General features: G+C 40.9%; 1 protein-coding gene across 1 annotated transcript in view; it reads left to right on the top strand.

Moving 5' to 3' along the window:
* Positions 1-26,799, top strand: part of CSPP1 (centrosome and spindle pole associated protein 1) — a 109,245-nt gene that overhangs the window by 67,570 nt on the left and 14,876 nt on the right. Inside the window, exons 19-26 of the mRNA XM_066378930.1 lie at positions 3,563-3,675; positions 7,939-8,088; positions 8,496-8,642; positions 13,719-13,823; positions 15,746-15,812; positions 16,383-16,500; positions 22,043-22,182; positions 25,407-25,547. Coding sequence (XP_066235027.1) covers positions 3,563-3,675; positions 7,939-8,088; positions 8,496-8,642; positions 13,719-13,823; positions 15,746-15,812; positions 16,383-16,500; positions 22,043-22,182; positions 25,407-25,547 — 981 coding nt within the window. The remainder of the gene's footprint in view (positions 1-3,562; positions 3,676-7,938; positions 8,089-8,495; positions 8,643-13,718; positions 13,824-15,745; positions 15,813-16,382; positions 16,501-22,042; positions 22,183-25,406; positions 25,548-26,799) is intronic.

The raw sequence follows: 26,799 nt of genomic DNA, 5'->3' as shown, positions 1-26,799 counted from the left end.
AAAAAAATGAACAGGGAAGTATAGTTTACTTCTTAATACTATTTCTTCTGAGGTTTGTAATTTGCTTACATATATTTTAGCTGCTGCTAACATTTTTATTTTGCTAGTAGGAGGACATTGCTTAAAATCAATAGTCCTTTTTACACATAGTTTGCTTCTTGTACCCATACTGTTTGAATTGGTGCGAGGTATCAGATGTAGTATTATAAATTGTACAATGAGATGCATTTTTTTGCTTGTAGTAATTGTTTGCTCTCTCACAATGTGCAAAAGAAGTGAATAATTAAAGTTTAATTTGATATCTGGTCACATCCCCCTATTTTAAGCAAATATCTTTGGTTTGCTCTTAAACAGTATACTTGAATTAAAAGTTTTATAAATTGAAAATTATTTATCATTTATTTATGACTCGTCAGGAAAAATTGTCATTGTTTTAATCAAGTAATCTGAAAGTATGTTACATATGTAAAAATCAGAGGAAGTTGATTCTTAGAAAATTAACCATTTATTTACTACACATTTTGCTTTTCTTCTTTCACAAGTTTTGATTTTAGACTAGAAAAGAACTTTTCAATAAAAAGTCCTTTTAAAATATCCTGGAGTTTTAAATTTAAAAAATGTTTATTTAGCCCACATGACTTCTGGCCAAACAGGCATATTGGGAGGGAAGTGGGCATTAGTCAGCACCTTGCACCTCTGAAGCCCCTGGTGGCGGCGCCTCTCCTTGCAGCCTTTCTGCGCCAGGAGCCTGCGCTGTGTTTCTGTACGTGCCTGTACCGCTGTTTGATCCTTAATTGCCAGAAATACTTTCTTACTTTGATTTACAATAGATCTTATCCAGTGGATCCACTTTTGATTTTGGGAGCACTAAAATTGGAACTTTTGATTTTGATGAAATTGTTAATTTGACTCTGGGTCTGTAATAATTCAGACCAGCAGAAGTATTAAAACACCTTTTTGTATATATTATCGCTGCTAAAAGACTTTTGGCTTCTTTCTGATTATCATTCTCTTTCTCTTCATTTGCGTCTTCTTCTAGGAGTCTGCGTTAGCACCTCTGTGCTACAGACCCCACTCTCTGCCCTTGTCTTCTGCGCCCAGTGTTGTGTGTGCTTCTGTCTCAGCCTAGGATTTGTCTGCTTAGTAATAAGCTCTGCTTGCCAGCAAACCCTGGAAATCATATATAGTTTCACGACCCTTTCCCAAGAAAGAGCACAAGCCTGATGATTGAATGTGCTCAGCACAATTTGTTGTCTAGCCTTTCTGCGCATTCCTCTTTTTTGTGAGTTGAAATTTCCTAAGTTAATTTTCATTCTCTAATAACCTAGAATAGACTTTATGAATGCAAGAAACTATCCAAAGTCACCTAATTTGTTGCTGTGCCATAATATATGTATATGAGTGTATGTCTATGTATATGCATGTGTGTGTATTTATATATACATGTGTGTACACACATACATAATGTAGCATTTAATATTTTAAAGGCCTTAGGGAACTTGAATATATGTGAAATTCGAATGTTATAATGTGTGCTCAAGGTTAATTGTTTTCTAATATTTTGTTTTCATGTAAGTCTGTTATGAGGCCCTTTCTAATATTCATTTTCTCCCCTTAATGGTTCTTGGATGAAGAACCATATTTATGAAGTCCATACTAATTTAGCTTAAATTTATATTTTGGCTTATCATAGTGCCCAGATACATTTCCATTTACTTTGTGTAGAACACATTTCCCTATGGTTTTATTTTTATTTTTTTATTTTTTTGTATTTTTCTGAAGTTGGAAACAGGGAAGCAGTCAGACTCCCGCATGCGCCCGACCGGGATCCACCCGGCACGCCCACCGGGGGCAATGCTCTGCCCATCTGGGGCATCGCTCTGTTGCAACCAGAGCCATTCTAGTGCCTGAGGCAGAGGCCATGGAGCCATCCTCAGTGCCCGGGCCAACTTTGCTCCAATGGAGCCTCGGCTGCAGGAGGGGAAGAGAGAGACAGAGAGGAAGGAGAGGGGGAGGGGTGGAGAAGCAGATGGGTGCTTCTCCTGTGTGCCCTGGCCGGGAATCAAACCCGGGACTCCTGCACGCCAGGCCGACCGGCCAGGGCCCCTATGGCTTTATTTTTATAATTTGTTTAGATTTTTATTTAGAAGAACTTTGTCTTTAATAATATTCCTTATCTAATTGCCTCAAAGGTTTAGAATTTGAGTGATCATTAAAGTGAAACATACCATTCAGTTTTGTTTTACTACTTTTCCACCATAGCATAAGATTATAATGTGTAAGTATTGATTTGGCTTTCCGCTGATCTATTCAAATAAGCACTAATTTACATACAGAGGCAGGAGACCTAAACGGCAACTCAGCTCAAACAGTTGGCCTCCACAAACTACCTGAGAGAAATAAATGCATTAGAGTGATGGTGCACAGATGAATTGGTAAATAAAAAATAATACAGAAAGTTATATGAGGCTTAAATTTAAATACCATTTTGTCTTTCTGCATTCATAGAGATTTCTGGGGTATGATTATTTTCCAACTTGCTTTTATGAAATAATTTTTTTCTTACCCAGAATTTGTAATACTACTTAGAGGTGATTGATAACAAGTGTGTGTATTCCATTAATTGGATAGAATTTTTAAGTAAAAATTATTTGATGAGTAAGAGTCATTTTAATTTTTAATAACCGTTTTTATATCTTTTTATTGTTGTAATGGATGGGAAGACTTTTGGAATTACTAATTCTTTTTAAACAATTTAGATATTTTTAATATAGGTATACATAATACATTTTACTATATAATTAAGCAGTATTCTTAAGAAAAGAATATTTACATACATAAGAACTTAAACATACTTTTTTTCTCTCCATAAATTTTACTTTAAAGCCTGTGCTGTAATCAGAGTTGTTCAGGTATTAGTTTTTACATTTTCTTGGGGTCTTTACAGTACATATATATTTTTTCCTTTTTCTTTTTTTTTATTTCTGTTTTGTTTTTAGGTGAGAGGAGGGGAGTTAGTGAGATAGACTCCTGCATGTGCCCTGACTGGGATCTACCTGGCAACCCCATCTTGGGCTGATACTCGGGTACTGAGCTATTTTTAGTGCCTCAGGTGGATATGCTCTAATGGAGCTATCTTTAGCACTTGGGTCCACGCTGGAACCAGTCAAGCCACTGACTGCAGAAGGGGAAAAGGGAGAGAAAGGGGAGAGGGTGGAGAGAAGCAGATGGTCACCTCTCCTGTGTGCTCTGACCAGGAATTGAACCCGGGATGTCCATATGCTGGGCCGACACTCTATCCACTGAGCACCGGTTGGGGCCCAGATATATTACGATTTTTCAAATACTAATTTTATTTTAGTTTGACCTTTTTCTTTCATTACTTTTCACCTGGTCTTTAGAATCTAATATCAGCCTTCCTTTTCTGATTGTAACTTCTGGACTTCCATATTTAGCACATTTTTTTAAAAATATGAATTTAGTAGCTAACTCTACATTCTTTAATGTTTACATTTTTTAACCATTGGCTAATGGTACGTTTTTGCAAAACTTCTCTTTTAAGGTCATGTGCAAACACAGAGCTCTCCTTTTGCTCGGGGAAATGTATTTGGTGAGCCTCCAACTGAACTTCAGATTAAACAGCAAGAATTATACAAGAATTTTCTTCGGTTTCAGGTGAAATGTTTATTTGACCATAGTTTCAAAGTTTCATAAGTCTTAATGAACTGAACTTGCAGAAATTTTATCCACAGGAAAAAGAATAAATTCTAAAATGCCATGTAATTATCTACAATGTCTAATTTATATCAGATATAGGTAGTACTAAAATTATGTCAGTCATTTCTGAAAAAGGAATAAGGAGACGTGTTAGGTATACCTGTTGACTTAATCTTTACTAAACTTTATTAAATCACAAATTGTTAAGAGTGCTAAAATTTCTAAGACTCAAAGACTTAATAAAATATTTACCTGTTTAGCAGAGAGTTAGTCTTTTTAGATATTTTTATGTTATGAGAAAGTCAGTAGTTTTTTCCTTTTTCAAAGATTTGTTATTCTTGACTCAGTAGTATAGATTGGAAATAAAAAATTGATATAATCACACTTGCATTTGTTTGCTGCATTTATGTATGTAAACAAATAGCATTTAAAATATTTAGTAGGGGCCCTGGCCGGTTGGCTCAGCGGTAGAGCGTTGGCCTAGCGTGCGGAGGAGGGCACACAGGAGAAGCGCCCATTTGCTTCTCCACCCCTCCGCCGCGCTTTCCTCTCTGTCTCTCTCTTCCCCTCCCGCAGCCAAGGCTCCATTGGAGCACAGATGGCCCGGGCGCTGGGGATGGCTCTGTGGCCTCTGCCTCAGGCGCTAGAGTGGCTCTGGTCGCAATATGGCGACGCCCAGGATGGGCAGAGCATCGCCCCATGGTGGGCGTGCCGGGTGGATCCTGGTCGGGCGCATGCGGGAGTCTGTCTGACTGTCTCTCCCTGTTTCCAGCTTCAGAAAAATGCAAAAAAAAAATAAATAAATAAAAAATAAAAATAAAATATGTAGTAGGAATGCCCAAAGGAAGGTACTTGAACACCTACTGTTGATTAAGCAGGCAGACATTCTGAACTCTCATACTGTGCTCTCCCTTGGGCTGAATACTCAGGACACCAGAGTGAATGAGAGACCTGCCCTGAGGGACTCACAGTTTCTTCCCCTCCCCCCACTGTCTCTACCCACAAGACCTTCCATCCTCAGATTACTCTGGTGGCCTGCTTCATCTTCCTTTCATATGACTTTATATGTTACTCTTTTTACTCAAAACCCGGTAGTACCTTCTCTTTTCTACAGGAATTTCCAAATTCCTTAGTCTGACATTTAAGGCTGTTCAAACTAATCCCAATTTCTTAAATTCCTCTTAAAGCTTTCTGATCCTAATTTTGTGGATGCTTATGTAAGGCAATGGCATAATAGATGCAGCTTTAAGGATGATTGATTTGGCATTAGTGTGTAGGATCTATTATTGGGATGTGAAGACATTGGAAGCAGTATTTTACTCAAGTGGTGACAGTGGAAATGGATGGAAAGACCTTTGTAAGGGTCAACGCATGAATAGAGATACTGAATATAAGAGAGTAGCATCAGAAGTCAGAAAGGGATTGGCCACTCAAGTCCTGTAGTAGCATTTTGAGAGTCATAGAGGTTCCTGTGAGACTTGAAAGGCCCCCCTGGTATGTTGCCCATAAAGACAGCAAATCAAAATTTACATAGCTTTTATTGTACTTTGCAAGTGTTGGCATGATCTAGGGCAGTGGTCGGCAAACTCATTAGTCAACAGAGCCAAATATCAACAGTACAATGATTGAAATTTCTTTTGAGAGCCAAATTTTTTAAACTTAAACTATATAGATAGGTACATTGTTATTAACTTAATTAGTGTACTCCTAATCTGGCCTTTGAGCCACACTCAAGGGGCCAAAGAGCTGCATGTGGCTCACAAGCCATGGTTTGCTGACCACTGGTTAGGGTAGAATTCAGGAAATAAATAAAATCTTGCTATTGTATAGCTTTGTTATTGTTTCTAAGATACTTTTACATATCTTATCTCATTAAATCTCAAGACTTTGAGAAAAATATACTGCTCACAAAAATTAGAGGATCAGGGAACATGCAGGTACTCCAGTACTTTCAGCCTTTTGTATAGTGTATTTTCACCAATGAAACAAAAGTTGGTTTTGTATCTCATTTGCATAATCAACTTTGACTTGTCAATTGCTTTTCTGATGTTCTTGTTTAATTAAAAAAACAACAACAAATGCTTCTTTTTTAAATTGCTTCATATTCATTTTGAAATATTCCCTAATTTTTGTGAGCAGTGTATTTTATGACCTCCAGCCAAAATCCAGGCAGAGAGGCTCAGCCCCGGAGGCTGGTGCTGGAACTGTCTCCTGACTTACGTCTTGCATCTGTGGGCACGGAACTTAATTTCCAGAGAGATCTGGGAAGTCTTTCCCTCTGGAAAATCTAGTAACAGGGAAGCTTTTTAAGTAGGTTAGTTTCAGAGGAAGTCCAGCATTCAGTTCTTTGACCTGTAAAACCTGAGGCCTGTGAATGGATTGCTCTCAATGGGTTCACATGTCTTTGTTTTAGCAGCCTCTTAATTCCCCCTCCCCCCCTTTTTTTTAGCAGTGTTTCTATTTTAAAGATTTTATTTATTGATTTTACAGAAAGAGGAGAGAGGGGTGGAGCAAGATATATCAGCTTGCTTCACTTCAGTTGTTCATTGATTGCTTGTATGTGCCTTGACCTGGCAAGCCCAGAGTTTCAAACCAGCAACCTCAGCGTTACAGGCCGGTGCTCTACCCACTGCGCCACCACAGATCAGGCGAGTGGTCTCTTAACCTAGACTTCTTTCCCCTCAAAGTCTAACACAGAACTAGCTAACTGGTACTACTATTCAACAATGTAGTAGTGTCAGGCAAGAAGTATCCCCAAACTTAAGTGTTAAAAGAAATGTTATAAAATGTTCAGATCTGTGCACAAAGATGGCAAAAGAAGCCTTGGCTCCCCTGTGTTTGTGCCAAAAATTTAAGTTAATGCACCGGCAGTCTTCATGTGGTTAAAATCTGCTAAATAGCACGTGTGCATGTTTAGATACCATTTTAAATTAGAGCTTAAAAATAATACATTTAATAAAATAGCCTGACCTGTGGTAGCGCAGTGGATAAAATGTGGACCTAGAATGCTGAAGTCACTGGTTAGAAACCCTGGCCATACCCCGGTCAAGGCATATACCAGAAGCAACTACTGAGTTGATGCTTCCAGCTCCTCCTCACTCACTCTCTCTCTCTCCTGTATAAAATCAATAAAGTCTTAAAAAATTAAAAAAAAATAAAATAGTTGCAGGACCCTTGAAGTACTCTTGTATCAGACCGTTTGAAAGCCCCTCACCTAGAAGCTGGCTTTCCTCTTTCTGTTGGAATGATAGTTATGTGGAGTCACTGAGTGTGACCTATTTATGTTGTGACCCTTAATGGAGGAGACCCTGATTGTGATATTTTTTCATGGACTAGAAGAAGTGGGGAACTGATTGTTAAATGTGAGGTTTTATTTTCCGTATATGTTTTCTCTAGGTACATGGTTCTTAGAGAATTGATTATGTGCATACTGCTTAGTACTAAAATTAGTATTGTGTATATTTAATGTGTGAGAAACAAGTGTTGGAAAAAGCACTAGCTATAATATCATGGGACATGTAAGAAGATTAAAGTTCTTATAGTTCAAAAGATTGACAGCACTAGATGTAAGTCTTGAAGCTAGGGCCATGGCAGATAGAACAACAAAATAATACGAATGGCTGTAATCAGTGTGTACGTAAGAGTAACTGAAATCCACTGAGTACCATTGAGCTTCCCTGCCTCCCTGTCCGAGGGTTCCCTGCCTCAGGCCCTGCATTGCCTTCCAGCGTCCCCCAGAGTGTTCAGCACTGCACACCACAGGCCACGTTCAGGACGAGCCTTCCTTGTGAGTCCTTGTGGCTAAAATCCTCTTTTCCCTTACAATTTGCCAGTTAGTAAGAAAGGAGAAAGGGCATTCTGAGGGAGGGATTCTTGCATAAAGAATAATAAATGCTGAAATACTGATTTTACTGTTGTTCAGGATACTAATCAAGCCAGGGAACTTTGACACATCTAGTTATTAAGAGGAGGAAACCGAACAGGAAAGTTTCTTAAGGTTACACAGTTTTTAAGTATTTGGTGGGGCTGGAATTTTACTCATTGCTGTCAACGTCACATCATATAACCTCCCTAAGAAAATACAGGAAAATGAAAAATTCAGGAAGTCATTTTAACTTGCAAAAAGAGTATACGAATGTTGAATTCATAGGCTACTAGAAAAGTTAAGTGGTACTCCAGCTTCTCAGTATTTACAAAGAAATGCCCGGGGTCCTTGTTCAGATTGAGGAGAAGAGGCAGAGGGAGGAGGCGGAGCGCGAGCGCCTGAGGCTGGCGGAGGAGCGCGAGGAGAGGCGGCTGGCGGAGCAGCGGGCGCGCATCCAACGGGAGTACGAGGAGGAGCAGGAGCGGAAGAGGGAGAAGGAGGAGGAGGTGCGTTTTCTGCCCACGCTGTGTTTCTATTTAGTCTGGGAAGGAAACTTTTATTCTGACTTGAAAACATGTTTATCACCTCCAGAGGAAGACCAGTCTTGGAATACATGTAGAAAAGACCAGATTAGTATCCATTCATTGCATATTATTCAATTAAAGTGAAAGACTAAGTTAAAAAAAGAGATAAATGATGATTTTTAAAGCCAAAATGTGGTTTGGGCTAAGGTCGTTACAAAAGATGTCTAATGTGTTATCGTTAAGCAGATAACTTCTTGATGTTAAAGAACACTGTCATTGGTATCTTCAGTTTTACCTCTCTTTACTTCAGACAAATAAAGCAGCACATTTTTGAATAGACTGTGAGAATGTATGTATGGAGAGTATATATTTTTCTTTTTATTTTAAAGCAAAGACTAAAAAATGAGGAGCTTATTCGGTTAGCTGAAGAAAGACGAAAAGAAGCAGAAAAAAAGAAGAAGGAAGAAGAAGAAAAACATAACCAACAACTTCAGCACTACTATGAAAGACAGAATATAATTGGGGAAGAAACAAAGGTGAGCCCCAGACAGAAATGTCAGTTAAACCTAGAGTTAGCCCACTTTCAGTGTGAGAGTCGTGGAGGTGTGAGCATGTGAGCGAGCGGAAGAGGGGCTTGTATTCCCCCTTCTATTGCAGATTGGCTCTGGGTACGTGTGTGATGACGTCACTGGGCTTTGTTGCTCTTCCCCCCAGAGAGTGTAATCAGATTTACTTGGCTCTTCTTAGTCTTTTCCCCACACTGATAGAGAGAGAGGAGGAGAGAAAACTAGACGGAAGAAGGAGAGAGAGAGAAAAGCGTCAGCTCGCTGTTTCACTTGGATGTTCCATTTAGTGGTGCATTCATTTATCGTTTCTAGTTCATGCCCTGGCTGGCATCGAACCCATGACCTCTGGTGCACAGTGTCGACACAATCCACTGAGCCACCTGACCAGGGCCTCTCTTTAGTCTTGTTCCCATGGTCGATGGCCAGCACCCTCTAACTCAGGGGTCCCCAAACTTTTTACACAGGGGGCCAGTTCACTGTCCCTCAGACCATTGGAGGGCCAGCCTATAAAAAAAACTATGAACAAATCCCTATGCACACTGCACAGATCTTATTTTAAAGTAAAAAAAACAAAACGGGAACAAATACAATATTTAAAATAAAGAACAAGTAAATTTAAATCAACCAACTGACCAGTATTTCAATGGGAACTATGCTCCTCTCACTGACCACCAATGAAAGAGGTGCCCCTTCCGGAAGTGTGGCGGGGTCCGGATAAATGACCTCAGGGGGCCGCATGTGGCCCGCAGGCCGTAGTTTGGGGACCCCTGCTCTAACTGTTCATAACAAAAGTATAGAAATTGAGCATAAATGTTTTGAAACTGATGTAGTAGTTTGATGTCTGTTGAATCTACTAATACAGAGTTGGGTTTGAATTGTGTAATGTCTTTTTAAATTTTTTCATTTATCTGGTAATGCATTCTGATTCTGTTTACACGTTTGTCCACGATGGGTTGGAAGTTAAAGAGGAAGAACTGGTGGCTCACCACAGACTGGTTTGAAGTTCATGTCTCAGGGGATCAAAGTTCTCAGGTGTATGAGTCAACATTAGACAGAGGTTTCTCTCCAGAAAGATAGCTGCCCCCTACCTAGAGGATCTAGTTTGCACTCATGCTCATAACGTAATCTGTATTTAAAATGCTGCATAAGTATCACAGGGGACTTGTTAAAAATACATGTTCTCGGGTCTCAGCTACACAGTATCTGATTTACTGAGTCTGAGGGATTGAGATGTAGTCAGTTTATGGACCACACTTTTTTGTATGTGTGTGAGAGAGAAAGGGAGCGACAGGAGGGAGGAGGAGGAGAGAGATAAGAAGCATCAACTTGTAGTTGCTTCACTTATTGCTTCTCATTTGTGCCTTGACTGGGAGACTCAACCTGAGCCAATGACCACTTACGTGCTCAAGCCTGTGACCTTGGGCTCAATCCAGCGACCTTGGGCTTCAAGCCAGTGACCCCAGGATCATATTGATGATCCTGCTCTCAAACTGGTGACCTTAGGGTTTCAAACCTGGGACCCCGCATCTCAGATCAACTCTCTGTCCACTGTTCCACCACCAGGTTAGGCTAGATCACATTTTTAAAAACCCTGTATGTCTTATAGGTTTAACCCAATTTAAGAAAATTATTTTTAGAAATTTAGATTTATACAAACATCATTTCTTCTAAGCAGTACTCACAATAAGATCAGTTTACCAGTGGGATCCTCTGGTATATGACTGTGGTCTGGTGTACCGTGTAAGGTGTAACCCATTTTTAATAATATGAGCCATTTCTGAGTGGTTCAGACACACTATTTGATTTCTTATCTCGGGATTTCATGGTAGTAGAAATGGTAAATATTCACAATTAGCATTTGCTAAAACATTGTTTAAAAAATTTATAAATCTATATTTTTTGTATATTTTCAATGCTCTAGAAATGTTTGGCAATAGTCTTTGTTTTTAGGATAAGGAAGTTCAGCCTTTTAAAGTATAATGTTCAAATGTCCTATTTTTTAAGTTAAGTTTATAGGTTATTTAGAATGAAAGAGATTTTTTAGTTTCCCATAATTCTGTTTCTGCCAATTTATGTTTAAGAAAAAAACTGTATTCCTTAGAAGTATATACTTTTGTGACTCTTAAAGTTTAATTGTGAAATACCATAGATTTTGAAACCAGCTATAATTTGTTTAATGCCTTTTGCCCTTAATTCTGAGGTTATCGTTGCTAGATGCCATTTTTCCCTTATTTATGTAATGCCCGGTACCTATTTTTTTTGACAGAGACAGAGAGAGAGTCAGAGAGAAGGACAGATAGGGACAGACAGACAGGAAGGGAGAGAGATGAGAAGCATCAATTCTTCGTTGTAGTGCCTTAGTTGTTCAATGTTTGCTTTTTCATATGTGCCTTGACTGGGGGGCTACAGCAGAGCAAGTGACCCCTTAAGCCAGTGACCCTGGACTTAAGCCAACGACTTTGGGCTTCAAGCCAGCGACCATGGGGTCATGTCTATGATCCCACGCTCAAGCCAGCGACCCCTCACTCAAGCTGGTGAGCCTGTGCTCAAGCCAGCAACCTCGGGATTTCGAACCTGGGTCCTCTGCATCCCAGTCTGATGCTCTATCCACTGTGCCACCGCCTGGTCGGGCCCTAGTACCTATTTTTATTATTTTCATTTTTACTTCTTACCATTTTACATTTTTTTGGTTAGCTTGTATATTTAGTTTTTTGAATTTGTATTTGAACTGTAATCTGAGAATTAAATCAGAGAGGGATGTTTAAATCCATTTATATTTATTGTAACCAGTACGTTTGATCATAGTAATTGAATTTTCACTTTTTGTTTTGCTTCCTTTGGTAGTTACTTGTTTTCTGATTGTGTGGACTATGCTTTGTTTACTTTATTCTGTCCAGATGATGTTGACTTTTTGATCTGCTTGTGATCACCTAGGGTTTTTTTTTTGTTTTGTTTTTTTGTTTTTAAATGAGAGGCAGAGACAGACAGGAAGGGAGAGAGATGAGAAGTATCAGCTTGTAGTTGTGGCACTTTAGTTGTTCATTGATTGCTTCTCATACGTGCTTTGAGCTGGGGTATATATAGTTACTAGAAAGCCCGGCGGTCATACGAAATGACCGCTATTCTAGATATTATAAATTGTAATTAAAATGATTTGTGCAAAGGTGTCTTCTAATTCAAACGGAATTACCCAGGGCAGGCGGCGAGGATGCCCCTTTGCTTAGTGCCCCATGGGGTTTCCCCCTTCTACTTGCTTAATTGCTTAAAATAGAGTGCAATGAAGGAAACCACTGGCGGTACATTGCTTAAGAGCCACCGCTAGCTCAATAAATAAAGGTGATTTAAATAATAAAATGTTAATTCACATGTCAAAGATTTCTTTGTACACAACATTTCTTGTGTAGATCTTTCCATCATTTTTTACAATATTTCCGTACTTGCAACATAGAGAAAATCTTTTCTTGCCACAGTCAAATCGATTAGTTTCTAACTTGAAGTTTAAGGACTGACAGTGTTCACATTTAATATTCATGTCACCAGAAGAATGCTCAAAAATTAAAGTTTCTCTGTTTGAAACTGTTTTAATCCTTTTTGCGTTTTGGTCAGCATTACTCTGTTGTTATTTTTGCATTTCTCTCCTGCCTTTGTTCAAGGGACTCATTTTGTCGAGACAGGCTTTTTTGTCTTGCATCTGAGGCAAGCCTTGTTTCTCTATGCTCATCAGTCTCATTTTGCTGAGAAAGACGCATTTGCTCTGGGACTTGAAGCAAGCCTTGTCTTTCTCTGCTCAGTGGTTTCTTTTTGTTGAGAAAGCTGTTTTTGTGCAGCTTTAGCTCCTTTTCTCTCCTCTTCAGTGGTGTATTTTCTAGGAGGCATTCTTAAAAGAAATTACGTTAAGGCGTAGTTTTTATGTAAAACAGATGATTGCCAATGCAAACAAATGTTCACCTTCCCCCTGACACGCTCAATTTGCATTCAGCCTTAAATTGTTTCAAAAGCAGATGATTGCCAATGCAAACAAATGTTCACCTTCCCCCTGACCCGCTCAATTTGCATTCAGCCGTGGCAACTTCACCCCATTGGCTAGTACAGTTATGCAAGCAACCAATAAGCTATTGGTGACAAACAGACACTTAAGCCGCATATAATAAAGAAGCCAGTGACACCTTGCTCAAGCCAGTGAGCCTGCGCTCAAGCTGGTGACCTCGGGGTTTCAGACCTGGGTCCTCTGAGTCCCTGGTCAATGCTCTGTTTACTGTGCCACTGCCTGGTTGGGTATCATCACCTAGAAGTTTTTTTTAAAAGTTCTCTTTCATATATTTATAATTTTATTAAAGTCATCAGTGAATGTGATCTTTGATTTTCTACTGAGCAAAATGAACATCTGCACACATACTCTGGTCTGGAGAATTTTTTTTACCAAGGTAATTATTGCATTTTGTTAGGAGTCTATGTTTTCAGCATCTTGATTTTAATGTGAAATGGAAACTATTAGCTTTATTACACTGTAAACTGAAATCCTGTTATATTTTCATATGGAGACATAGCACCTGCTGTGATCTGGAGATTCCCTCATCCATGCTGCTCTTGGTGACGAGGGACGAGGTTTTAGTTGCTGATTTCTGTTTTCCAGAAAGGTTTTGTTTGTTTTATGAATTGTCCTATTTCTTTTTATTAAGATGATTTGATACTTTGGCTATATATTTTTATTTTGGTTGCTATCTTAATACTCAGTATTGTATTCCTTTACTTAAGTTTGTTGAATTATTTTTTCCTGACATGAGAGTCATATTCTTTTAACAAGGATATCTAACTCCATTTATGTTTATTAATGTTTATTATAACTGATGCATTTGATTTTATGTAACTTTTTATGACTTTTTGTAAAAAGTATTTTAAAAAATAAAAGAAGTAATAACATTTTAAACTTCTTAGATGCTCACACATTAAGAGTGTATGTGAACACACATATATATGTATACATGTGTGTATATACACCTACATTTATTGGTATATGTGTGTATGTATACATATTTTTTTTTCCAGCACTTGAGACAGCCTTCTCCTGTAGTTCCTGCTCTTCAGAACAAACTTGCAAGCAAACTCCAAAGACCTCCTTCAGTGGACAGCATTATAAGTTCCTTTATTCAAGTACATATGTTTTTCTTCTGGCTTGTTAATCTTAGCTAAGTTATTTTGGGTTGGGGAGGGGAGATAGTGATACAGACTCCCACATATGCCCTGACCGGGATTCACCTGGCCACCCCTGTTCGGTGCCAATGCTTGAATCAGTGAGATGTTTTTAGCACCTGAGGGTGACACTTGGATCAACCATGCCATTGGCTGTGGGAGTGAAAGAGGGAGAAAAGGGGGAGAGGGAGGGAGAGAGAAGTAGATGGTCGCTTCTCATCTGTGTCCTGACCGTAAATTGAACCCAGGGCATCTATATGCCAGATTGATGCTCTATCTATAGAGCTGCTAGCCAGGACCAGAATTTTCTTATCATATTTAGCTAGGTTAAATTTTTTCAGATCTGAAATATAGATAATGTCTATATTAATTTGTTACTTTGGTTGTAACTAATAGTATTTGGTGCCTTTTAAAGCTTAAATATTTTGACAAATCACGATTTAGCAATGATTCTTGTCTAGGCCCTCAAGAATACCTTTTGCTTTGATAATGTATCTTCTGGCTAGCTGTAGTTATGCTAATGAAGTTCCTTATACTTTAGAATGAGCTATAGAGAGCTGGGAAAATGTTTCAGGAGGGTTGATCCTAAAGTTGACTCATGAAGAATGAGTAGGAATTTGCCATAAAGAGAAAGAGGGTGAGGGACTTCTGTACAAGATCATGGAGGGAGTGAGGCGCACGGCACACGTGGGGGATGCACCGTGGTTGGGTCAGGGACTGGCAGTGTAGAGGACGTGGCAGTCAGAACATACACAGGGAAGCATGTGGAGTGGTGAGGGGTTTGACTATCCCATAGACTAGTGGCTACCAAACAGGTTAGTTACCAGAACAGACAAACATCCTTAGAAGAACATCTTCCTGAATCCTACCCTCTGAAATTTCGATGTAATGAGTCCATGATAGATAATGTATGGGAATTCATTATAATATTTAAATATTGTGTTGCAGAATGTTCTCTTAGGCAGTGGTGTGGAGATATGTTTTGGAAGCCAGAATACTTTTGCAGATCTGAGACTTTGATGATCTGAGCAAAGGCAGTGACAATAAGAACTGAGAGGGGTGACAATGCCAAGATATATTCAAGAGACACAGATAGTGGTATTTACTGACTGTGGTAGGTAGGAGTCAGTGACAACTGTCAAGTTTCTGGTGAGGGCTACACAGAGTAGGGTTGAAATAGAGGTTGTGGCTCAGAAGGAGGTCCGGACTGGATCTGTAGTTCTGAAAGTCATGAACATTTTGCTAAAGATGGAATGCTAGGGAATCACTAACATTTAAGAAGCAAAGGAAAGAGACAGAGAAAAAGTGACAGTGGCAATGATGTTAGTTGCTACTGGCCAAGTAAATAAGGGCTTTAGTGCCCATTGAGTGCATCCCTGGGGTCACTTGGTGACTGGTGAGAGCAGGGCTGTGGAGCAAAGGGGTGCAGAGCAAAGGCAGTGCTGTGTGGGGCAGGGTGAACGGGAGAACGACGTGGGCACCACATGTACCGTGTCTGTCACTCTTAAAAGAAGCATGGCTGGAGGGAAGCAGGGAGTGGACAGGAGACTTAAGAAGGGTGAGAGAATTTTTTTTGAACAAGGGAGAGAGTTTTAAGCATGTTGAGATTAAGGAGAGAAGAAAAGGGTGAAGAAAAGGGACTAGTTGATGGGGCCGATGGGAGTCACTTCCCAGCTACAGAGTACAGGGTAAGGTAGGGGTACCTTTGAACAGGCACAGACTCTGCTGTCGTGGTGGGAAGGGGAAATGGATATAGATAAGTCTATAGGAGGATAATGGGGAGTTTGATTTCTTTTACATATAGTTACTTCAGAAAGTATTCTTTTCAAGAGTACATGAGTAGGGAAGACATACTGAATGCATCTGTCATGATTGTTGAACAGGAGCGTTCCGTGTCCAGGGCCCAGTCTCCTCCTGTACCTGCCAGGAAAAATCAGCTCCGTGCAGAAGGTGGGGTTAACTATTAAACCTGTAATCTACAGCATTTTTAAACCTTTTATTTTGAAATAATTATAGACTCATGCAACATTGCAAAACAATATAGAGGTCCTGGGCACCTTGCCCTCCCTCCCCTGTGGTGACTTGTGACCTGGGACAGTGTCACCCCCAGGGGTGGACAGTGCTGTGCTCCACAGGCACTGGCCAGGCCCCTGGCTGCCCACGTGCTCAGGGGGTGTCTGTGCTGTGCTTCTCTGTGTGTTACCACGTACAAGCTTTGTAACTGCCACACAGTCGAGGAGCAGGTCTGCTCTGTCATCACCCGGGAACTCCCTGTGCTGCCCCTTTGAGTGGCATTCTCCTCCCCCCACAGAATAGTGCTTCCGAAATTCCTGTTTTATCAGAAATGTTGTGGGTCTTACGGATGTTCATAAATGTGATCTGTATGTGTAAGACATTAAAAATAACTCCTAGAAATGTCTCTCTGAGCACTTTAGCTCTAATAAGTCAGGTTGTGTTTTAATGCTTGATCTTTTATTCTCAAACGTGCTTTATTTTTTACTAATAAATGGAAATTTGCAGAGGAGAAAAAGAATGTAATTCTGGAATTATCAGAAATGCGAAAACAGCTTCGTAGTGAAGAGCGGCGTCTACAAGGGCAGTTGCTGCACATGGACAGTGATGATGAAATTCACACAAGGTAAGTTTTGAGTTGCGTTTTTCATTTGTTCCCAAATTCTTTTGTGTTCGGGATGAGGAATCATATGTCAATCAGAATCTACCCAGTAATTATAGTTTTAAAATAGGGTTAATTAATCTGTATTTTAAAGCCCCTTTATTAGAATGGATAGTTTGCATGCTTGAAAAGTTTTTAATAGATTGTTAGTGAAATTTTAATGACTGAAATTGCCTTTTCTCCCAAAAGAATTTTAGCTAAATAATTATATTTTAGTGGAGGAATTCAGTGCAGGTAAGACAAAAATAGTGTATGATTTTTGAGTTTCTTTGTGTTTGTAGTATATGGTAGGTTTTCTCTTTCTCTCTCTTTTTTTGCAAGTTTTTTTAAAAATTAATATGCTTTGATTCACTTTCTGTGATTTTTACGTAAAGTTATCCGCATAAAATTTTTGTCCATGATTGTTGAATTTATTCACCATGAAAATATGGGATATTTAATGAATACTTATTTAAACCTAACATAAAATATTTAAATTGAGCATTAGAACTCTCCTTTTGTACTGTCAATAATTTACTTATGGTGGTGGTATTGACAGGAATTGGGGAAGAGGAAGGAGGAAGAAAGAAGTAGCATTTCTTGAAGGAAAACCAGAAGTACTACCCCTAACTCTGACTGTTCAGTAGGGTCAGACTGAAAAACCGCCATTGGGAGCAGGCCCTTTAAGCTCTGTCTTGAGGATGGGTTGTCTCGCTGCGGAAATCAGTGCTCAAAAGGAATTGACTAAGTGGAACCTCATGAACCCCGGGCCGCCGGCTGCCGAGGGTACTTTGTAAGCTAACCTAAACTTTGATAAGGAAGTCCAAGACGGGAGGCGGGGAAAACAAGACTAGAAGACCCAGACTGGGGTTACAGAAACAATCTCCTTATTTTCCTTTTTTAGTCTTCTACAGAATCAGACATAGAAATTTGGTCCTTGTGAGGAAAATGGAAGGAATGGAAAATTTCAGAATTGGAATAATCTTGGTGACATTACGAAGGCTACTTTTATGTTTTCCTTGAACAGTGTGTTGTTTTCTGAAATACTTCTTGTCCGGCAGATTGACTTACAGATGACCAACTATTTAAGATCAATGTAGTGGGCAGCTACCACACTTTCTTTAATTAAAGGGTGTTTATATTTTTAAAAACTAAACAGTCTGTTAGAAAACTTGCAAGCAGAACAGTTTCTACGTGCGCCTCACTCAGTGTGCCGTGCTGTTGACATCCTTATTTTAGCCTTATTACCAGAGCATGATTTTCACAACTAAGAGCTGACACTAGAGTGTTGGTACTAACTACAATACATCTCTAGAGGTTACGGATTTTTCCAGCTTTTCTGTGACTGTCCCTCCAGGGACCACACTGCGTTCAGTTGCCATTTCCTCTGCTCTGGGACAGTTTTTAAGTCTCTCCTTGGTTCTCATGACTGATAGGAACAGGACTGGCCAGGTATCTTGTAAAATGGCCACCAGTCAGTTTCTTTCGTATTTTCTCGCGATTAGACTGGGATGAAGGGTTTTTGGAAAGAATAGCATGGAGTACCCCTCTCATCACTGTGTCAGAGGGTACACGGCATCCACATGACATCCCCGGATGGGAGCCTTACTGTTTGGTTACAGTATTTTCCAAGTTTCTCCACCTCAGTAACTATTCTTTGAACATGAATCACTAAGAGTGGGGAAGGAGGTGGGACTAAACACCAGCCCTTAGAGAAGGTGTTATTTACCTAGTGTATTATTTAGAATTCTCTGTAAGAAAGATTTGTTTCTTCTCTTGATTGACTTACTGAGTCATTTGTTTATATCACCGTTGTCACTGCTCACAAAAATTAGGGGATATTTTATTGCTTCATATTCATTTTGAAATATCCCCTAATTTTTGTGAACAGTATATTTTATACTGTGGGTTATAATCCATTACTACATTGTTTATGTTGTTCAGATTGTTGCTGCTTTAGCCATTGGGAACTCTTTCAAGGTTGGCTCCTTTGACATGTCCCCATCCTTTTGTTTTCTTAGCACGTCCTTATTTTCTGGCACTACAAGGTGCTTGTATTTCCCTTGCCTCAGCCCTAGAATCAGCCATTTCTCCAGAGAGCCCTGGTTCCTCTTCTGGAATGATATTTAGAAACCAAGCTCTGGATGCTGGGTGTGCTTGCTGCTATTGGGTGTCACTGTCTCCAGGCCCCAGACAGAGCTACGTGATGACATATATGTAAACTAAGTCATAAGCATGTCTTTAACTGTTCTTGTGTCTATCAGTTTGTGTATCATTTAAGTTCATACTGTCTTTGACTCTAATCTTGTATGTGGTAGTATTTTAAGGTAGCATGTTAATCTGCCTAATTATGCTTTGCTTAGATATTTTTGGCATTCTCTAAGCATGTTCTGGCTAAGTAAACAGGGTGAGGAAATTTGAAAACATAGCCTGGCTGGATAATGAAATATTAAACCAAGGTGTCACTTTTCTTTAAAATTATTTTTAAATTTAATTTATTGATTTTAGAGAGAGGAAAGAGGGAGAAAAGGTGAGGGAGGAGCGGAAGCGTCAACCTGTAGTCGTTACTTCTTATATGTACTTTGATCAGGCAACCCTGGGGTTTTGAATTGGCGGCCTCAGCATTCCAGGTTGATGCTTTATCCATTGTGCCACCACAGGTCAGGCCAAGTTGACAATTTTTTTTTCTTTTCCCTTTTTATCCCCTCCCTTCCCTTCTTTCCCCCTCCCCTCCCCTTCTTTCCCCCTCCCCTCCCCTTTTCCCTCCCCTCCCCTCTTCTATCCTTTCCCCTCCCCTCTTCTATCTTTTCCCCTCCCCTCTTCTATCCTTTCCCCTCCCCTCTTCTATCCCCTCCTTTCCCTTCCCCTCTTCTATCCCCTCCCTCCACTCCCCTCCCATCCTCTCCCTCTCTTCCTCTCCTCCCCTCTCCTCTCCCCTCCCTTCCCCTAGGGGAGATAGATAGATAGACTCCCACATGTGCCCTGATCAGCAACCCCATCTGGGGTCAGCTATCCTCAGCGCCTGGGGCTGACTCTCAGACCAACTGAGCCACTTGCTGCGAGAGGGAGAGAAGGGAGAGAGGGAGGGAAGTAGAAGCAGATGGTCGCTTCTCACTGTGCCCTGACTGGTGATCAAACCCAGGACATCTGCACACTGGGCTGATGAGCAAACTGGCCAGGACCCAAGGTGGCAATTTTCTCTCTTTCTCTCTCTCTCTTTTTTTTGTGTGTGACAGAGACAGAGAAAGAGAAAAAAGGACAGATAGGGACAGAGAGACAGGAAGGGAAAGACATGAGAAGCATCAATTCTTTGTTGAGGCTCCGTAGTCTCCTTAGTTGTTCGTTGATTGCTTTCTCATATGTGCCTTGACTGGGGGGGGGGGGGGCACAGCAGAGTTAGTGAGCCCTTACTCAAGCCAGTGACCTTTGGGCTCAAGCCAGCAACCGTGGGGTCATATCTATGATCCCACGCTCAAGCCAGCTACCCTGCGCTTAAGCTAGTGAGCCCACACTCAAGCCGGTGACCTCGGAGTTTCAAACCCGGGTCCTCTGTGTCCCAGTCCGCTGCTCCACCCACTGCACCACTGCCTGGTCAGGCCCAAGGTGGCAGTTTTCAATGATGAATTCTTCTTAGTAAGTCAACTATTACTAAGTAATTGAGAGATCACTATAGTTTTTTTAATATTTAATTTTATGATACAAGTGCTTTAACTGTTGCTGATTTCTTTATATAAAACATGCATATTTAATTCAGTGAGTGGACTATTGACATTTTATTTCCATTCATAAATTGAAGACTGTGCTCTCTTTTGGTAAAGTGTGTGATTTAACCCTTTGAGTAGTACGAACATTCATGTACATTCTTATGCCTCCTGACCATCCAGAGTATGATCGATTTATTTTAAAAATGTATAAGGCAACATTATAAAAAGGTAAATGTATGCTATTGTTTCCATAAATTGGTTATCAAACAAACATGATTTTAAGTTAATAAAACTGTAACTGGAACTAATTTCATTTTTTGAAAAAAAAAAACTCACTCCCAGGGGTCAGCAAAGCATGAAAAAAACTCACTACTCAAAGAGTTAGGAAAGAAACCAGGCAGTTTTTCAGTTTTCTCATTTGCAGGTCATACATGGTAATGTCTACCCCATGAGATTCTAGTGAAGAGGAAATAAATGTATGTGTTTGAAAAGTACCTTGTAAATTCTACATGCGAACTTAAGTTAGATAAAGGTAGATGTTAGACTCATAATCAAGGATTTGTTAACTTTTTTGGGGTGTAATTTTATATGTGTATCATGATGAGAAACACCTCAGGGTTGGTTCTTTATTCCAATTTTGGAATAGTTTCACAAAAAGAAACTTCATTCACTACATGATTGAGCTTCCACTCTGTGCTGGGCACAGAACAGACAGGAGCCTGGATCCCCTAGCCTCATTCCCAATTATCAGCCTTGATGAAACCATAGGGCTTCTATAGTATAATGGCCTTCTAGGAGCCTGTTTAGTATCCGTTTTACACTTAAATGAACCTCCTGTCACTTAGGCAGCTCACTGTTAGAGGTGTGTGTAGCCTTGACAAAGTAGTTTTGCCTGGTGAATCCCTCATCTGAAAGGGAACTCCAGGGGAGCAGAGCACTGCCTGCTGGTGTCCTCCTGTCCCCAGGGGGTGCTCAGGGGAGATTTAGTGAATAAAGAAATGAAGGCTGGAGTCTGGCCAACTCTTACACCTATAGCATAGAGCTGCATTTTCAAAACTGTAGGGGGACTGCCTGCTGCTGAGGGAAGCAGCAGGAGATACTTGGCTTTACTTTATTTTCAGGGCTAGAGTACCATACCTGTCCTGTCCTCTGAACACCACTTCCCCAAAGCCCCAGCAGAAAACTCCCTCAGTGAGCGGCAGGCCTGTGTATTAATTCCCTAGACACCACAGGAATTCAGTATTAACGAATTAGGTATCAAGTTTCCTGAAAGCCTATTGTTAATTAGTGTTGGGGACTGTGGATAATAACACATTATATTGGGTAGCGTATTAACACTATATTTGTCTGTATAATTTCTGTTTTAGAGTGGGGGAAGGTAATATTTATTGAGTACCCAATACATGTCACGTACTATGCTGGATACTTGATAGTATATAATTTCACTGAATTCTCACACTTACAAGACTAAAAGAGCTAGATAATATCTGCATCTTACAGATGCCAAAATCAAGGTCAAACTGCTAATCTTTGAACCTTGGCTTCTCTGGCCTCACGGACTGTGATCCTGATTCCGCATGAGCATTTAGGGCAAAGCTAAATTAAATAATTTTACTCTTACGTACTTTGCATCTGAGCATTTGGAAAGATTAGAAACAATGACCTAATAAATACCCTATTTTTTAGTATAAGGGATTGAAGTAACAAATATTAGAGTAACTGTTTATAATATATTCTGGTGAAAGTGCCACATTTCTTGAATGCAGTGTGACCTCAGATTTTCTTCCCAGAAAAACACATTTATCATAATTTGTCACTTACAGGAAAAGGGAAAGGAACCCTATGGATGTATTTGACATGGCTCGACACCGGTTGCAGGCTCCTGTCCGAAGACAGTCACCAAAGGGCTTAGAGACGACTACTTTTCAGAATATTTATGACTTTAATGAGCTGAAAGATAGAGGTGAGTGGAACGCTGTATTTTATTTATTTATTTATTTATTTATTTATTTATTTATTTTTGTATTTTTCTGAAGTTGGAAACGGGGAGGCAGTCAGACTCCCGCATGCGCCGGACCAGGATCCACCCGGCATGCCCACCAGGGGGCGATGTTCTGCCCATCTGGGGTGTTGCTCTGATGCAACCAGAGCCATTCTAGCGCCTGAGGCCGAGGCCATGGAGCCATCCCCAGTGCCCGGGCCAACCTTGCTCTAATGGAGCCTTGGCTGCGGGAAGGGAAGAGAGAGAGAGGAAGGAGAGGGGCAAGGGTGGAGAAGCAGATGGGCGCCTCTCCTGTGTGCCCTGGCCAGGAATCAAACCCGGGACTCCTGCATGCCAGGCCGACGCTCTACCACTGAGCAAACCGGCCAGGGCCTAGTGGGACACTGTATTTTAAAGATAGAATAAGAGTGTGCTTCCCAGATTCAGGGATCTTTAAACTTTTCTAAAGTTTTATTTATGATATATGTTTAAAGTAAATAATATCTCTGTATATGCAACTTTACCTCAGTTGACTGTGCTGTCAGGGCCTCGGCAGGGGTCAGCACCTGGGAGAGTGCAGAAGGGCCCTTGGAATTTAGTGCAGGTGGACAGAGCCAGGCGAGCTAGGAGGCTGAGGAGGGAGAGCCAGAGTGACTGGAGAACAAGCAGGAGAACGGTGTCCTGAGAGCCAGGGGTTAGGATGTATATCAGGCTAAGATGAATACTGGATAGTTGAGTTGGATCAGAAGCCATTGGTGACTTCAGCTAGACCTTTTCTGTGGAATTATGGGAGCAGAAGCCAGTTAACTTTGGGGCAAGGCTTGAACAGGAGGAAGAGTGTTGGAAGCAGTTAGCATAAAAGCAGCCTTGGTTGGGAAGAAGGGTCCAGAGCTGGAGGCACATTGTGAATGCTAATGTTTAGAACTGTTACAGGAGGAAGTAGTTTGGACACAGGAGAAGGAGGGAGGGAAGGATTGTTAGAGAGAGCAGGCTCCTTGAGAAGACAGGAGGAAATGAAGGATGTTTGAAGGAAGAGAGAGGTCTGATTGCAGCAGTTGGAGGAGAGAGAGCTTATTAGGGAAATAGCCTGACCAAGGTGCACAGAGGGCTAGGGACAGAAAATGCATAGAGGAACCAACTGTCATCTGCGGTCTGTCTGCAGATGCCGTCAGCAGAGCTGGCGTGGGCCACGGGAGGCACCGTGTTTGTGTGTGTTCCAATACCTGTACTGATAAACCAGAACTTAAACTTCTCTTCTTTATTTTTAAAAGTAGTATCTATTATACAAAGTTCTAAATACAAAGAGAAAAGACTGAAATATCACTTTTTGGATATTTTGTCTTTCCGAACCTATTAAAAAGGAAAAAGCAAAATAAAAAGATGTAATTGAGCCCTGGCTGGTTGGCTCAGCGGTAGAGCGTTGGCCTAGCGTGCGGAGGACCCGGGTTCGATTCCCGGCCAGGGCACACAGGAGAAGCGCCCATTTGCTTCTCCACCCCTCCACCGCGCTTTCCTCTCTGTCTCTTTCTTCCCCTCCCGCAGCCAAGGCTCCATTGGAGCAAAGATGGCCCGGGCGCTGGGGATGGCTCTGTGGCCTCTGCCTCAGGTGCTAGAGTGGCTCTGGTCGCAACATGGCGACGCCCAGGATGGGCAGAGCATCGCCCCATGGTGGGCGTGCTGGGTGGATCCCAGTCGGGTGCATGCAGGAGTCTGTCTGACTGTCTCTCCCTGTTTCCAGCTTCAGAAAAATGAAAAAGAAAAAAAAAGATGTGATTGGTATTTTATCTTATTTTTTCTTAAATTTACAAGTTTCATTAATTACATATACCATATTTATTTTTTATGCTATCATTTATTGATCATTACGTCAGGCATCATGTTAAGCCAGTGGGTCTGAGAGTTTGGTCAGGGAACCTGTGAGATCAAACTGTGTATTACAACTAAGCTATTAGCTGTCTATTTCATTTTTATTCTCTTGTGTGTACAGGTTTTCAGAATTACACGGCATGTGATGACTTCAGTGCTCTGAAGTTAACAGAATGTGTGCCTGTGTATAACCATGTTTTAAAAACTTCTTAGTGTTAATTTCTAAGATGGTGTGTGTGTGTGTGTGTGTGTGTGTGTGTGTGTGTGTGTGTGTGTGAAAGAGAGAGAGAGAGAGAGAGAGAGAGGAGAGACAGAGACATTGGGGTACTCAATTTTTAAAGTATAAAGATGTGTTGAGACCAAAAAGGTTTAAACCATAAAATTGAGCCATTGTTTCCCTAATTACCACATCTAGTTCCCATTCATCGTGTGACTTAGTTGACACCTCGTTTTGAGAGGACACAAAGTCTGGAGGTGGTGAAGTTGGCTCATTCCAGCCACGTTTGTGCATCCAGGGTCTCTTCTGTTAATTTGGCTTTTAACTGTTTTTTAATTCTTAGTCAACATGCTTTCTCTTTTTCCTGTTATTTTGATAAATTCTAGTCATAAAATTTTTACATACTTAGGATCATTTCTTTAAATTATATCCCAATGGTATAATTAGTATATCAAAAGGAATACTTTCAAGGCTTTTTACAATGTATGAACTATTTTTAAAAAATAATATTTAACATTTCATTCTGATAAATTGATACTTTTGAATTGTGGCACAAGTGAATTCTTATTGTTATTTCCTCAGCAGTGACATCTTCCCAAAGATCTAGCCAGTCTGCTTTTATTTTGCTTTTTGCATGATATTTGCAAGGGCTAAAATATTAATCGGCCTTAACACTGCATTACATTTTTGCATGTTACAGGGGTTGGCTGTGACAGCACTAGCTCATGGCTGCCTGAGTTGTAGCCATGTGACTGACCTCCAGGCGTGTCTGTGCACAGTGGCCCTGCTGTGTGCTCTGGGGGCACTCCATGGGAGGGGCTGGGAGGGACGGGTGCATCGATAAGCTGTTACTTGTCCCAGGGGCTCCCTTATGATGTTGCTAGGTTTGCGAAAAGACATTGAAGCTTGATATTACTGTCTCTTTTCCTGCCTCTCAAAAAAAAAAAATTAACTTTGTGTCCTTAAGTTTTATGATTTTGATGTGCTTTGACTTTGGTGCTGTCCCATTATTTATATTGTTACTTGATTTTGAAATTAAGGTTACTCATGTCATAGTGAAGTTTTATAAAATCTTGTTTGAAAATGAGATTTAACATTGTTTATAACTTATTTTTTGTACCAGATTCAGAAACACGAGTTGATCTGAAATTTATGTATCCGGATCCTCCAAGAGATCAGTACACCTTAGAGATTCAGCAGCAAGCCCTCCTGAGAGCGCAGCAGAAGAGACTGAATAGAATAAAACTGCAGGAAGGGGCAGAAGGTCGGAACTAATTATTGCTGTTTCCAATGGCATCAGTGGCTTTTGTTGTTGGCTTTCTTTCTCCATCTTATGTCTCCGTTTCAGTCCCTGGGCGGGCTCCTTCTCCTGGCAGCTCTGGATCACGTGGCCTTCTGGCCTTGAATCCCAGAAAAGACTGGTGGTCTGGGGTCAGGTACCCATGGGTGAGCAGGGCCTAGCCACTCATTGTACCAGGAGGCCCGGGTGCCCTGACTGGGCTCATCAGAGCCCTGTGGGCCATTTCTCTACCGTGTGTGTCTGTTTTAATCTTTGATAAGGCATTAGGTCTGTAAAGCGTCAGCCTGTATCTGTTGATGTTAATAAGTGTAAGGATGATGAGTGCTGCAAGGGAAAAATCTAGGGTCCTTTGGGAGTATAACTGGGGTGTGGACGGTTGGGCCCCTGGAGGCCTCAGAGCCCCGGGGGTCCCTATTGATGGGGTGGGTGACTGCAGGACCCACACCGTGTTTTAGCAGCTCTGCTAGCCTTCAGGCCTTTGAGGGTGCTGTGGAAAGTGAGTCATAACCATGCAGTCGGGTAACAAGAGTAGAAGGAGATGGTCCCATCAGTATGTTGAGGGAATTTCAGCCCCTACCTTGGCGGGCTGCCATGGCCTGCACATCTGAGGAACCTTTCTTGGCCACAAGACGGTCGCTGGAGTAACAGGATGGCCCTGTAGGCCCACAGCACAGGTCAAGACTCAAGTAATGACTACAGAGGGAAAGAGCGCCATCTGATACAGAATTTTAAACACTGGTTTCAGGATGCCCCTCTGACAGCAGAATTACCCAGATTCTGTGTTAAAGAGTGGGCATGTTGTCAGGAGAGAAGAGAGGAGCAAGCACGTTCTTGAACCTTTATATCCATTTTAGTGGGACTTTTCTTTAGGAGACCCAAAATAGCTGCCAGGGGACATGGGTCCATTTTGGCACTGAGGGTGTACACTCCCACAGTAGCCACCCACAGCTCGGACAAAACACTGATGACTTAATTAATAAGAATGTGGTTTAACTATAAAGCAATCCCAAACACAAAAATAAAATAAGAAGGAATACAGGCTATCTTTGGCAGTCTGTTTATTCCCCAAGGCAGCATCTAAAAGGAGAAAATGTATTATTCAGAAGAACACATAGGAATGCAGGTCACATTGGAGAGGGGCCTTTGGGATGCCCAATCTAAAATCTTTGCCCCTGGAACCAGATGCCTGGAACTGGGTTAGCTTCCTTCAGTTACA

The sequence above is a fragment of the Saccopteryx leptura genome, chromosome 3 (assembly GCF_036850995.1).
Source record: "Saccopteryx leptura isolate mSacLep1 chromosome 3, mSacLep1_pri_phased_curated, whole genome shotgun sequence".
NCBI lineage: Eukaryota > Metazoa > Chordata > Mammalia > Chiroptera > Emballonuridae > Saccopteryx > Saccopteryx leptura.
The sequence above is the reverse complement of the archived record's forward strand: the minus strand, read 5'-3'. Positions and strand labels throughout refer to the sequence as shown.